General features: G+C 46.3%; 5 protein-coding genes across 5 annotated transcripts; all 5 read right to left on the reverse strand. All coding sequences in view use genetic code 12, as the record gives it.

The window, feature by feature from the left end:
• Positions 1–1,592: 1,592 nt before the first annotated feature.
• Positions 1,593–2,999, reverse strand: GLO3 (ADP-ribosylation factor GTPase-activating protein; the record flags this gene model as incomplete). Its single annotated transcript, XM_025485224.1, has 1 exon — positions 1,593–2,999. One exon carries the CDS (start codon positions 2,997–2,999, stop codon positions 1,593–1,595), a length of 1,407 nt encoding a protein of 468 aa, XP_025340155.1.
• Positions 3,000–4,474: 1,475 nt separating this feature from the next.
• Positions 4,475–5,764, reverse strand: TIM44 (protein translocase subunit; the record flags this gene model as incomplete). The annotated part of the gene is made up of 1 exon (XM_025485225.1): positions 4,475–5,764. The coding sequence occupies one exon, from the start codon at positions 5,762–5,764 to the stop codon at positions 4,475–4,477; it is 1,290 nt and encodes a 429-aa protein (XP_025340156.1).
• Positions 5,765–6,077: 313 nt separating this feature from the next.
• On the reverse strand, positions 6,078–7,463 carry BNA4 (kynurenine 3-monooxygenase; the record flags this gene model as incomplete). The annotated part of the gene is made up of 1 exon (XM_025485226.1): positions 6,078–7,463. The coding sequence occupies one exon, from the start codon at positions 7,461–7,463 to the stop codon at positions 6,078–6,080; it is 1,386 nt and encodes a 461-aa protein (XP_025340157.1).
• Positions 7,464–7,760: 297 nt separating this feature from the next.
• CXQ85_001519 (uncharacterized protein) lies at positions 7,761–9,398 on the reverse strand (the record flags this gene model as incomplete). The annotated part of the gene is made up of 1 exon (XM_025485227.1): positions 7,761–9,398. One exon carries the CDS (start codon positions 9,396–9,398, stop codon positions 7,761–7,763), a length of 1,638 nt encoding a protein of 545 aa, XP_025340158.1.
• A 107-nt stretch (positions 9,399–9,505) lies between these two features.
• ULP3 (SUMO protease) lies at positions 9,506–12,370 on the reverse strand (the record flags this gene model as incomplete). Its single annotated transcript, XM_025485228.1, has 1 exon — positions 9,506–12,370. The coding sequence occupies one exon, from the start codon at positions 12,368–12,370 to the stop codon at positions 9,506–9,508; it is 2,865 nt and encodes a 954-aa protein (XP_025340159.1).
• Positions 12,371–13,353: the final 983 nt, after the last annotated feature.

Genomic DNA, 13,353 nt, shown 5'->3' on the forward strand with positions numbered 1-13,353 from the left:
TGGGTGGTGGTGGAAAGAGGAAGTGGTGGGTGGTAGAGAAGAGGAAGTACTGGTAGTGGAAGTAGAGGAAGTGAAAGGTAGAGTAAGTAGAGAAAGTAGTGGAAATCTAGAAGATACAGATCCTCGGTGGAATAGCCCCGTGGATCCTTATCTCTGGATTTGGTTCCCTTCCTGTCACCCCCACCTGCTCTTCTACTTATCTGTTGTACTAGTGCACCCTTGAAGTCCATTTTGCACCCATTCTGCCCCAGCCATGCAACCCAAGATTCACCAGCCACCAGCCACCAAGTACCCAAAAACAAGCAGTTCCCACTATTTCCTCTTCTTCAACCCATCTACTGCCTCCCCGACTCCCCCAATTCCACTAATTTCCACAACCTTCCACAATTCCTCCATCGTGCTTTGTGTGATGATGGTTGCTCCCGCGCTTCCCATTTGGGGACATGAAGCTTTATACTCCAAGCGTCTGGGGGGGGCGCGCCCCACCGCCCATTTTACGACTCGTTGCGTCAGCGCCAGTCCGGGGACGGTCCGTGGTTTACGAGGGCCGTCTGGGGAACACCTGGGGAGGGAGCAAGCAAAAAAAGGATACTATTTCCACCTTCCATCTTCCAGGTTGCCAGTATAGTGGTGGATGGTGGAGGGGCAGGTTTGGCAAGACGTCATCGTTCCGCGACCCAGTCCGCGGGGAAAATGACATGACATGGCATGGCAAGGCAAGACAGGCAAATACACTTTTTTTCCACTGTGTGAGTGTACTTGTTTTGTTGGATGCACCAGCACAGCATCATAAATTGGCGGGCGGCCCAGGGGGAGAGGGAAAGGCTTTCCACCTTTTCTTCCGTTTCTCCCTTTTCTCTTTTTCGTTTTTTGTCTGTTTATTCCCTTCTTTACTACCAGGTTGAACTGGCCTGGTGGCTGCGAAAATAAGGCCGTGTCGGTACGGCAGTTGGGGGTGCCGATATTTGTGTATAGAAGCGATCCAATCAAGGTTTGCTCACGCTGCTGGAGATCTCCATTATGCTTTAGGCACGTTCTGGGATTTGGGCGGTTTTGCTTTGCACTTTTGGACTTTTGGGTTCGGCAAAGTTGGAACAGTCCCCCGAAAATCGCCCCGTGTCTTTATACCTTTTGGCTGGTGGCCCCGAAAGTCTTGCCGTTATCTGCTTAGCTGTAGGATGGGCGGTTCGTGTTTTGCAGCCATTCTCTTGTGCAATTGTTTCCCATTCTGTTCTATTGCAAGTATGACGTAAGCTGCTCTTACGAATAGACTTTGGCCCCTGGGGGACCGTTTCGAGCGTTGCTGCTTCCACTGCTGATCTCCAAATCTCCACTTCCACCGACCTGGGCTTGGAGAATGGCTTTGTCTGGTTTATTCGGGGTTGCTCTCCTCAAGGTGGCTTGGCCTACACGTATTACTTCCAATTATAATACTGTAAAACTAACATATAGCTTGAACCGCAGCCCTTCCATGCGTATGACTCAGCAACACAAACAACAACTATATATATATCATCTAGCAGTGTCACCGTCTCCTCTTCCAATACTTGTCCTCTGGTTCTGTGCGTTTTTTTTATCTATTTCTTCATTCATCAACGCAAGAAATCCCTCAAGTATCCGCCCAACTTGTTGGCTCCATCTTCTAATGCATCCTTCAAAACATCAAGGTCCTGGTTAGCGTTGCCTGAGAACTTCAGCGCAAACTCTCTAGCCGCAGTTTCAAACTCTCCAAGTCCTCCTTGGTTTCTTCTTGGTCCTTGGCTCGCTTGTTCATCCTCGCCAAAGTATGAAGTAGACGAGATGGACTGGCTGCCGTTGAACGCCTGGAGTTTCTGTTGCGCTTCTTGCTTCACGTTCTCGTCAAATCTTGGGCCTCTGCCGAAATATTCATCTGAAGAAATACCCTTTTGCTTGCCGTACTTGTTGGCCACCTCTCCAGTGTAAGCCACGTCCTTGTATTGTTTCTTACTGCCGCTAGAAGTGTCGTTACCACCTTGTGTCATACCGAAACCCAATTTCTGGAACTGAACAGTGGTCTCCTCCACGGGCTTTGGCGTTTCCTCTTGTGCAGTGGCTCCGAATCCACCTCCGTTGCCCAAAGACAACGATGAGACTGGCTTGGGTGCTGCTCTTGGAGAAGGTTCGGCAGCTGGTTCAGCAGCTGGCTTGTAGCCCAACTTCTTAGCCTCCTCGGCCTCTTCTTTGGCCTTTCTTTCAAGCTCTTCAAAGTCGATTTCTTCGTCTTGCTGTTTAACTCTTCTGGCAGCCGCCCGCGACGTCCTGGGCCCGTTGCCCTTGCCTGAGAGAATAGATTTCTTAGCAGCCAAAGCGTTGGCGTTAGTCTTGGCTCTTGCAGCCGCAGTTCTGACAGCAGGTTTCCTGGCAGCAGTGCCTTCATCGCCAGAAACAGAAGCAGAGCCGCCGTTCGAGCCGATGCCGGAAGGAGTGGATGGTCTCAGTCCCAAGGGAGAAGGAGTGGAGTTGATAGGCTTGCTCCAGTTGGAGAAGAAATCATCAGTGGAAGCAGCAGCACTCGACAGCGAGCCATCCACCAAAGACAACGAGTCCAGAGAGTCATCTAGCGTGACCTCATCTGGATGTTTCAAAGCGTCTTGCTGAGCGGTCTTTTTAAGCTTCTCCTTATATTTCTTAGCAACCGGGCTCGTGTACTTGGTGTTGGCGTCAGCCTTGCCGTTAACATACTGGGCACCACCGTTCTTGGTGAAAAACTCCTTGGCCACCTGGTTACCGCCAAATTTAAAGTGTCTCAATTGGATACGCTGCCATTGGTCCAAATTCAGCGACTTGACGAACGAAATGTGGACTCCCAAGTTTCTATGGACAGCCGAGCATTCTAAGCATAAGAAGATACCAAAGGGGATCGAAGTCCACGTAGGGTTTCTGTTTGGGCAGTCGAAACAGACCTGGTTGGCAGGGTGCTGTCTCAACTTGGCGAAGATCTTATCGGCCTCCTCTTTTGAAGCGAATCCGTCCGACATTTAGCCCGTTTTGTATGATGTGAAGTAGTGGGTTCTGGAAGAATGTGATCTGTGGTTTTTGACACTTAAAAAAACACTGCGGTGTTCGTGGTGCACGGGTCTATCACCATGGTAGTATCGAACACCACCAAGGGATGCCACCAAAAGAGGGAAATAAATGGAAAGAAAATAAGGTTAAGGAGGGTTTATGATTGATTTTCTGGTAGCTTATTCACAGCTGTTTATTGGTAATTTCGGCTGTGGTTCACGTTTTGTGTAAGGTGAGACAGCCAATGGCTGCGAATCGCCAGACGACATAAACATGGAGACGGTGAGTGGACGTGAAGAGGGTAGAGTTGGAGCGTATTTGGGAATATGGAGGTAGTTTTGGGCTGATTTGGAGGTTGTGGTTTTTTTGGTACTTTTTTTTTTTATTATTTTATGACATTTTTAGTGGATGGTTATGGGTGAGTACTGTTTATGATAGTAGGTGAGAAGCGTCAATGTACCTCAAAAGTACACACTTTCCCAGAAAGCATGAACCATCTACTATAAAAATAAAAAAACGTTAAATCTGGTAATTCTGGCTAATCTGAAGAATTTTGCTTGTTTCAAACCACCAAAAAAGCCAGAATAAGACGAATAACTGTACCTCTATACAAACAGGAATGGCTCCATCACAACGACTTCTCCGCAGTACACTTATTCAACTTTGGATCCTATGTTCCTTTACAATTTCCTCGCTCCAGTGACAAAACCATGAGATGTCACTTTTGCTTACAATCACTTCCAGAGAGGTTACACCAATTTCATATTTATTCACAATGTGAAACCGCCACGTTTTGGTGGAAAGAATTACAGGGCACGAAGCCGATGGCCCTTGAAGCTATGTTAGCACCGACAGATATGTCATTCCATAACCTTCGCCAATTAAATTGGTTTTTTAAGGTGGTTCGCATCACTTATCGACAACGGTACAACCGGAGTCGGGATGCCTCTGCGCTTGAGCCACTTCTGCAAGCCGAGCTTACAGCAGCCCTCAAGCGGATTCCACCCATGGGACGATGACAGCTACAATACTATCTTTATGATGGCGGATCCTACTCCAGTGGCATTTCGGGGGGACCATTAGGGTTCACACGACTTTGTCAAACGAGGAAGATCTGAATAATAGATGGTTTTTCTCTTTCAGATATATACATGTATAGAGCTTTCCATTTAATTGAATTCAACAAAAAAAAAAAAGTACCTTCTTGCCATAAGACATGGCTATTTCGCAGCCATTACAGTTTATACAACTAGACAGAACTACATCCCATAATATGACCTTAGCAGCTTGAAAACGCCCAAAACATACTTTCGTCTTCTACTTAACACTTCATACCTCCCCTCTGTCAAATCTTACTTAACCTTCATGTTCAGTGCTGGTTGACCCAGCTGTTTATGCATTATTTACAATATCGTCGTCAAATTATACATCCCGAGAGGCACTAGGCTTAGTGGAATGGTCTGGAACCACCACGAGCAAACTCAATCACCTTCCAACCTTCGGTCACGTCGTTGTCCATTTCTTCAGGAACTCTAGTAAATACCATGGCGTAGGTACTCATCTGGATATGGTCAGCAGTACCAGCAGCCACCTCGCCAGTCTTGGCCTTTCTGTACAAGTGAACCTCCTGGGCACGGCAGCTCACCACAATCACTGGGGTGTCGTTTGGCTGGAGGTTCTTACAGGTGACAATGTCCACTCCACGGATATCCAAGATTCTACCATCCGAGAACAAACCTTGCTGGATGAACTGCTTGTTGTTAGCCTGCCACACGTTGAAAGGAGCCTCACTGAGCCACTTCTTCAACACGTCGGCGTCGTTCTTGATGTAAGCATCCAACAACTCTGGCACAATGTAGTTGGTCAAGGTCTTGGTGAAGTCGGTAACACGGAAGTTAGGGTCCATCATTCTGAACTGCTTGATGACCTTAGCCTGTTCGGTTTCAGAGAAGAAGCCAGTCACCTTTTCAAAGATGGTACGGATAAGTGCAATCAATCCGTTCTCACTGTCCTCCCACTTCTCCTTCAAGTAAACAAAACCTCTACCAAGAGGGTTCTTCAACTTGAACTGCTCCCACTTTTCAGACGCACTGGGGCCTCTAGCCTTATGTTCCGTGGCCACAAGTGCACCCGAGGTGTTCTCGTTCTCCTTCACTGGCTTCCACACCTTGCCCTTGAGGAGTCTCTCTTGTAGTTCCTTCTTTCTTAATGCTTCTCTCTGTTCCTTTGTGAGGAATCCACCGTACATATTCAGCGATCCGTCATCAATGACATCACTCATATCCTTGTAGACCTGAGTCTGTCTCACTGGGTCAAACGCCTTGTCGGCGGCATCGGCACCAGTTTTAACAGTAAGTCTGACACCTTTACCAACAGGAGAATCCCATGCTTTGTAGGCAGCGCCACCAACAGCAGTGGCGGTCTTTTTGGCCATTTTACCTGCTGCTGAAGAACCCTTCTGGGCCTTGTCGTATGCCTCTTTGGCCTTCTTGAAAGCATCAGACTCAGCGACTCTACCGGTTTCATCTTGCAAAGCCTTGATGTTTTCTTTAAGCTCGTTGGACTTTTTGATTTCAGTCTTGAAAGTGTTGAAGAAGACTTCAAGAGGCGACTTGCCTTGGTTCTGGTTGGCGGCGGTGCTGGAGACGGAAAAACACCTGATTCCGTTGGAAAGAGCCCCGTTAAGACCGAGCTGGCCGGGTGCTAGCATCTGCCTGGAAACGGACAGACGCAACATGATGTGTGTATTTACAGGTGGTGGCGATGGAGGAGCTTTTTTATGTGGTAGTTGATAAATTTTTCAGTATGGGGCTTTTGTGCCGTGCACACATGGAAAGACCGTCATGGCAGAGGTTGAAATTTGTATAATCTAGAGTTAATATTTTATATGACAAGAGGGGTGGACAGAGGGGTTTATGGCTTGTTTTTTCTAAAGCGTCCAAAGGGTAAATGTAGTGGTGATGGTTGTTGTTGATGATGGAGTCATCATGAGCGTGAGAAGTCAACAAGCACCAGCTGAAAGAACCACAGCAGTCTTAGATCTGATCAGATCAGCGTTTTAAAAATCGCCGAAGCTTCTTGGCGTGAAAGGCTATCAAAATGGCAATAATCACCAAGGAACCGTTCTGGAGCCATCTTAAGATCTTGGCCTGCTTCTTCTCCCGCCTAACCGCATCCGAGTAGCGGATATCACCTCTAAACGAGATCATAGTGTACATGGGGATCCACGTAAAGGGGAAGCCTCTACCAAGCTTACCCAAAACGTAGTCAATCTTCTTTCTCAAGAGGTAGAAAGGATCAATGACTTTTGTGGACATCTCGTAGTAGTTATCAAGCGCTAGCTTGCAAATAGCATCAAGATCCTCCTTTCTTTCGGCTGTGTATTGTGCAAAACTCCTGGAAAGGTTCTTTTGGTTCTTTTCCAAAAGCTTCATCAAGACATGAACGTCTTCAAAACCGCAATTCATTCCTTGGCCATAGAACGGCACCATAGAATGGGCGGCATCACCAATAATAAGCGCTCTATGGTTAGGACTGCTGTATGGGTTTACAGATACTTGCATCAACAGGCACCTAGGTTGGTGGATGAAAGCGTAGCTGAGACGTTTTTCACCAATAAGTTCATAAGCGTCGGGGAAATGGTGCTTGAAGAACGCCAAAAACAGGTCTGCATTATGCTTAAACAGCTCCATGACAGACCACGGACTGAAAAACGTCAGTGTGAACAGTCCATCTTCATTAGGCAACGCTATCAACATAAAATCCTTCCTTGGCCAAATATGAAGGTGATTAGGGTCAATAGCAAACCGAGACGGGTGGTTTGTAGCTGCACCCGCCACACGAGGAATGGAAAGCTCCAAATATTGCATATCGATATACTGCTGGTTGATATCCATCCTCATGCCCTTTTGCATCTGGTACCTAAACTGAGAGTGGGCACCGTCAGCGCCAATCACATAGTCAAATTTCACCTTCTTATCGATCCCATCCTTAGCTGCAAGCTGCAACTCAGGCTGCTCTCCATTGACCATATTAACAAGCTTATGCTCAAAGAACACCTTCACACGAACCCTGCTAAGTTCCTGAAGAAGCACCTTATTCAAGAAAAGACGGTCAATCGAGTTGATCGTCTCCCCGAAAAGCCCGTAGATCTGGGATTCCTGTTTCTTTCCAGAAGCATCATGGATCATCCGGCCCTTCATAGGAATCACATGTTGAAGCACTCTTTCAGCAAGGTCCTTATCAATCTGCCTCATTGCTCTAATTCCACGATCACTCACTGCCAAGTTAATAGACCGTAAGCTTGCTCTGGAGTTCTCTTTCCTGGGGTCAGGCCTCAACTCGAATATGGTTACATCGAAGCCTTTGGCGTTTAGAGCCAATCCTGTAAGACACCCGACCAAGCCAGCACCGACTATTCCAACGGAGGTGGTCATTATTGGCTATGGAATGTAATTGGGGGCTCTATTGGTGGGAAGGTGGTGAAGAAGATGGAGGTACTTCTGTAGATATGGGTCCATAGTTAGTATGCACGTCATGACCAGATCGGGTGGTAACGGGTTAAAGAAGGGAAGGCCAGGAGGAGAAGGTTGGCCAGGTAGAGAGATTAGAAAGTTAGATGGGAAAGGAGTAGTAGAGGGTATTCTTTTAGGTCAGGCAAGAATGGTGTTGGAAGCTTGAATGCAGCTTCACTCCATACTCTACATTGCCTGATTGGCAGTAAGGTATCATTCCTATTCGTTAGTCTTTTCAGCGGGCTTTTCGGCAGGCGTTTCGGCACTGTCAGTGGGTTCTTCAATTGGATTTTCAGCAGTTTCAGCAGGTTTTTCAGTCGCCTTTGTGCTTGGCTTATCGTTCGCTTGTTCAGCCACTTTCTCGTTCTGTTTATCCACTGGGCCTTGTACGTTTCCAAGCTTTATTCTTTTGGCAGCTAACAGTCTTTCTAGAGCAGTGATTTGTTCGACCAACTCAAAGTTCTGGCGCGAGATATCTTCGTTGGCCTTGATGGTATTGTGGAGATTCTCCTTCATGGTCAAATGAGAGTAACGGTCTTGCAAACGCTTGGTTTTCTCTTGTAGCTCCTGACGCTTTTGTTTGGCTTCCTTGAGCTGTGTGGTGTAATCCGTCTCTTGTCCTGAAATCTCATCTTGCGTCTTCTTAAGACTGTCTATCTTCAGTCTCATTTCCTTGATCTTGAAGTTAAGGTCGTCACTGGCCTCTTTGAGGTTGGAAAGCTCGTTGTAGTTCCCACTCATTGCATTTGCACTCATCAAATGGAACTCATTCTCGAATTTGATCAACAGAGGCTCAACCTCTAAGGCTTGTTCCACTGTCAGTTCACTCAAAGCTTTGGTGAGATCTTGGGAGAAGAAGAAGTCGTTCAAATCGTCACCGGAAAGTTTTTTAATTGTCTCCTCCTGCTCTTTAAACAAAGCGCCGATCAAACGATGGTGGAAATCGAAACCTTCAAACAACCAGAAGTCAAAAATCTTAGCGAGAAGTTCTTGGTCGGGGATGACATCGAAAATGTTATGAAGAATCGACTTATAAACCTCAGTCAATTCAATTCCCTGCTTGGCAATATGCTCAAACAATTCAGGCAACAGCTCTTCCAAAGTACGGCTCAACTTATAGTAAAACTCATCTCTGTGAAGGCGAGAGTTCAAGGAGTCAAACTTAAACAAAAGAGCCAAAATCTCCTGCTTGCTAAGACCAGGAATCGCAGCCACAAGAGGCGCCACACGAAGGACAAAGTTGTTAGGCACCAGTTCAGCCGATGCTTCCGGTACAACCTCTCTAGCACAGAAAGTGAACACCAGCAAAAGCTCCTTCAAGTCTTCACTGACATTTTCACTTTCCAAAAGAGCCTGATCTTCCTTCAGAAGCGACGTTTTAGCACGTTTGGCAAGACTCGTATAACTCGTTTTGTCAATATGTGTCTTGACCTGGGCAGTCTTCAAGTACACAATTCCACGAAGCAGCTTTGGAATACCTTCCAAAATAGCACTTTCCACGTGCTTCACCTTGCCGCTTCTAATATAATCATTGTTGGTGTCTTCAACGATCCCTGGCCAAATAGAAGGATCTGAGGTGTCAACACGAGAACTGAGCTGGACAGATACACTCGAAAACACATCTGTGTGCATGTTCATACCAGGCGAGCCCAAAAGCTCTGTTTGTCTTATGAAAAGAATTGTAGCAGTTGGAGAGGTGGCGTTATAAATAGGATTCATCACAGGCTTGTCCTCAGGCCCTGGAGGAGGTGGAGGAGAGGCTGGTGCAGGAGGCACCTCTTTTAGCTCTTCCAGAGAGATCTCTTGTTGAGGTTGTTTATTCAATTCCGTAGATGCTGCTGCGGTTTCGTCGCCCATTGCAAGTTAAATATATGGAGGTAAAGGTTGAAGGTTACTTGGAAGTAGTAACCAGTTTCACGGTGGTGGTGTCTCTGCAGGAAACCCACCCTAAAGAAACACGAGCTCTACAAGCTCTTGTCTGCACGACCGCTGGAGTCAGATCTGGCGGCATCCAAACGTCTTCGTTTTGGTCCTAGGGCTTTTCTGGAGAAAAACAGTAGAAAATCTTCACCGCCTTTGTCGTTACTGCCTGATCTTACGTGCCCATTCAATCTCGATTTGGACCCCTTGGGTGATAATCTAGATGTCTTGGGAGAGCCTTTTGGAGAACTGCTCTGGTAGGACGAGTTAGGGTTGGAATGTATCCTCCACTTATCTTCGATTATCTCTAGATCACTTCCGTCACTTTTCAGCAGCTTTGAAAGCGTGTGTTTGAGGTCTTCAACTTCGACGTCAGACTGTGAAGGGTTATCGCTGTTGATCCTCAAGTCCCCTACGCTTCGATTGAGCTCACCATTGCTGTCGTCGGCATCCTGGATCACAAATGGCTCTTCCATGGGCGCTGCTGGCTCTTTGAACGTTTCCTTTAGCTTGGTTGCAAGAACTTCAGATTGCATGTGCTCCTTCTTGGGGTCAAAGAAATTGTACTTATCAACGAAATCCTTGATTGCAAGCTGCTTCTCAAGACCGTACTGGCGCGTATGGTCGCTGAAGAATTTATTCAAAAATTCCACAGTGTGTGGTTTGACTTTCAGACGAAGTAGAAGCCTTCTGATTTGCGGATGCTCAACTTGTAGAAACAGTCCAGAGGAAGGTTCCTTCTTTGTCGAGAAAACCAGCAGATTAGGCAGCGACATGGCTCTGGGATCTAACGTGCGTACTGGGAACTTCGAGTCGCTTAATCTTCTTTGCTTGGGCTTCTTTTCCTTCTCAGAAGAGAGATCAACGGATGTATCTGCTTTCAGGGTGGTCTTATGCTTTGGAGTATCTTCAGGCTTCAGCTTCTTTTGAGAGGATTTGAGAAGAGTATCAAAAAGGCTAACTTGAGCTTTCTCGCCGGTTGCACCATCATCTGATTTCTCCTCTGTGACAGATCCTTCTGGAGAAGCCTTCTCAGGAGACTTTGAAGTATCTTGCATTGCCGTTTCATCTTCAGGTGCAGTTTCTGGTTTCGAAGAGAAGTACGAAATAACCTCGATTTCGTCATCGGACTCTTCCTCCTCTTTTCCAGAGCCACTGTTGCTTTCGTCTGGTGGCTGCTTCAGATGAAGTTCAAGTAGCAAATCAATAAGCTTCTTTCTCATAACTAACCTTTCTGAAATATTGAAATACCCTCTGGAATTCTTAGGCATCTTTCTCCACATTCTTTCACAGATAAGAGGTTCACTGAGCCATTTTCCAACATTACAGATCACATGAATTCCACAATCGTTGAAGTTACGTTGCTGAGGTACTCTGGCGTTGGTGAACTTGATCAAGTCAGCAGGTATAGGTACGCCATAGGTGTCTTGAGAATACTGATCAATAATCTTTCTCAAAGGCGCTTCAATATTAGGATGACGATGTCTAAGCGAATCGAAAACAAAGACTTCCGCAACCGGCTCAGGTTTCTTTGGTGATTCATCAGGGGCAGGACCCGCTGAAGATTTATCCTTCTCCTGTTCCTTCTTTTCAGCGGCCTGGCGTCTTTTGGCAGCTCGTAGGAGTTTAGGAAGGTCTTTGATAATGCAACAGTACCAATGCAAATGCTCGTTTATAGGGATGATGACGGACTGGTATGACATAAGATCCACTTTGCTCAACCATCTCTGAATGTTGCCATAGTAGTCTGGCGGTTCCTCCTGCTCTTCAGGCTTGGACATTAGTTTTGTGAAGAAGAAGGAGTTGAATGCATAAACTTCATCCTCCTTGATCAGCTTGAGCTCCGTGACAGCCTTGTCTATCTCGTAAGCAATAAAAAAGTCTATAAGTGTGTCATTAATCCAGTCATTATTGTATAGCGTTTTGAAGTCATTATAAGTTATGGCGAATTTCTTGCCGTTTGCCAAAGAGTACTTCAATGGGGGATCAAAAGCCGCAGGGACTTCCTGTTCACGAGGTGCTTCAGTGTCTGCTTCGTCACCTTCGATCAACATTTCTCCATTTTCGCCCATTGAAACAGCCTTAAAAGGCTCAGAAGAAGGGTCTTGCAGAGCTGATCGCGTAGCTGACCTTGTTGCTCTGCCGTCAATGGGCCTTTTTGTTGGAGTAGGAAGGCTCGGTAGGCCGCTTTTGAGTACCAGGTCAGACGACGTGGAAAGATTGGTAGGATGCTGTGACTCTGAACCTGAACTATCGTCATTATGATCGGAATCCACGCGTACGAGCATCTCTGGATCCTTATTCAACAGTTCTCGCAGACGAACGATCTTGGAGTAGATGTGATCAATGTTATCCACTCTAGAAACCTGACCCCAGAGCTCTTCATTACGCTGAAAGAATCGTAGTAGGTGTTCATCGTCTCTGGGCTCGTAGCGGACCATAATATGGCCAAAACGCTTGTGCAATATGACTAGGAAACAGTCCATCAGTGGACTAAACAAGATCTTATCGATAGTGCCTCGTGGAATGGCCAATTTATCGACAAATGCATTATCGTAACAAAAGAACAAATGGTCTTTATTACGGGAAATCCGAAACTCAAGGTCCCTGCCCTGGCTGGTGATGCTGATATCGTTATACTGGACGGATTTGATGCTAAGGGAATGCAAAGGCTTTTCATTTAGGCCATTCTCCACGATGGATATTGGGAGAAAAAAACACGACTTCATCTCGTTCAGACGCTCCTTATGGTCTTTGCTGGTCGGGCTCACCACACATATCGTGCCTCTGTTGATGGTTGTTTCGTCTGGGATGCCTATCTTCTTGACCTTGGGCAGAAGGAGGTTTTTCGGCTGCACGCCCAGCAGCACCCGTTTTCGAAGCGACGAGAACTCCTTCCGTAGCAGCATTGTATGGAGGCGGCGACTGCTTAAGCTTTTGGCTGGGGAAAAGGTGGAATAGAGGGAAGGTTCAGATGGTGATCTAGGGAAAATAAAGGCCCAGTAGTGGGAAGCCCTGCAGGACTGGGTCTCCAGATGACGATGTTCACGAGGTGGAGGAGCTGTGGAGGGGATGGTGGGAGAGAGGTATTGGGGAAACTGAAACCGATGAATTTATATGAGTTTTCTGGATTTCCTTGTATCTGTACTAAAAGTGGTGGGGATGTGGAGGGGACTGGCGTGGGTGCAAAAGGTATCGCGGTTTGTAAGGAAGGGAGTTGGGAGAAGTTAAGGAGAGGAGTAGGAGTGTTGGTAATTTATGGTGGATATGGTGATTTCTTTATAACTAAAGGAATTCAACGGTACTAATGGATTCTTGATTTTTTGTTGTTTGGTGGAGTTGGCTGGGGGTTATTGGCTGGTGGATGGTGCGTCTTACAGTATGGGATATAGTTAAGCAGTGGCTGCGAAATGCCTGGAATGAGGTTTAACGTGGAGTGGTGTGTTGGTTGGGGATGGGTTGGGGTGGTTGATTGAAGTTACTGAGCTGAAGGTATAATACGATGAATGGATTAGAGTGTAGTTTGAAGAAGTGCTGGTATATGTGGATATGAGTGGTATGGTTAGGAAACTGGAGAGTGTTTCAGGTAGGGCAGTTGTTGGTTGGATTACAGGATAAGATTGGAATTTATTAATGGTCAAAAAATGAAGGTATCGGCTGCTGTAGAATAAATTAGTTTTATTTGGTAGAGGTGGTGAAGTGGAAATACGATTCATGGTAATTGTGAAACACAGGTAGATATAGGTCAATGAAAGACAGGATATATGAAGAAGGTAACTGGACAGAAAAATAGTAACCATTGGTGTTCACAAATTTCTAGAGAAAGGTTTGGGTTCTTTGCAAACACTTCTTCTTCACTTTCAGGGTGGCTCCAATGGAATACCTATAGGAG

This window comes from Candidozyma haemuli, assembly GCF_002926055.2.
Source record: "Candidozyma haemuli strain B11899 chromosome Unknown B_2014730914, whole genome shotgun sequence".
In the NCBI taxonomy this organism is placed as follows: Eukaryota; Fungi; Ascomycota; class Pichiomycetes; order Serinales; family Metschnikowiaceae; genus Candidozyma; species Candidozyma haemuli.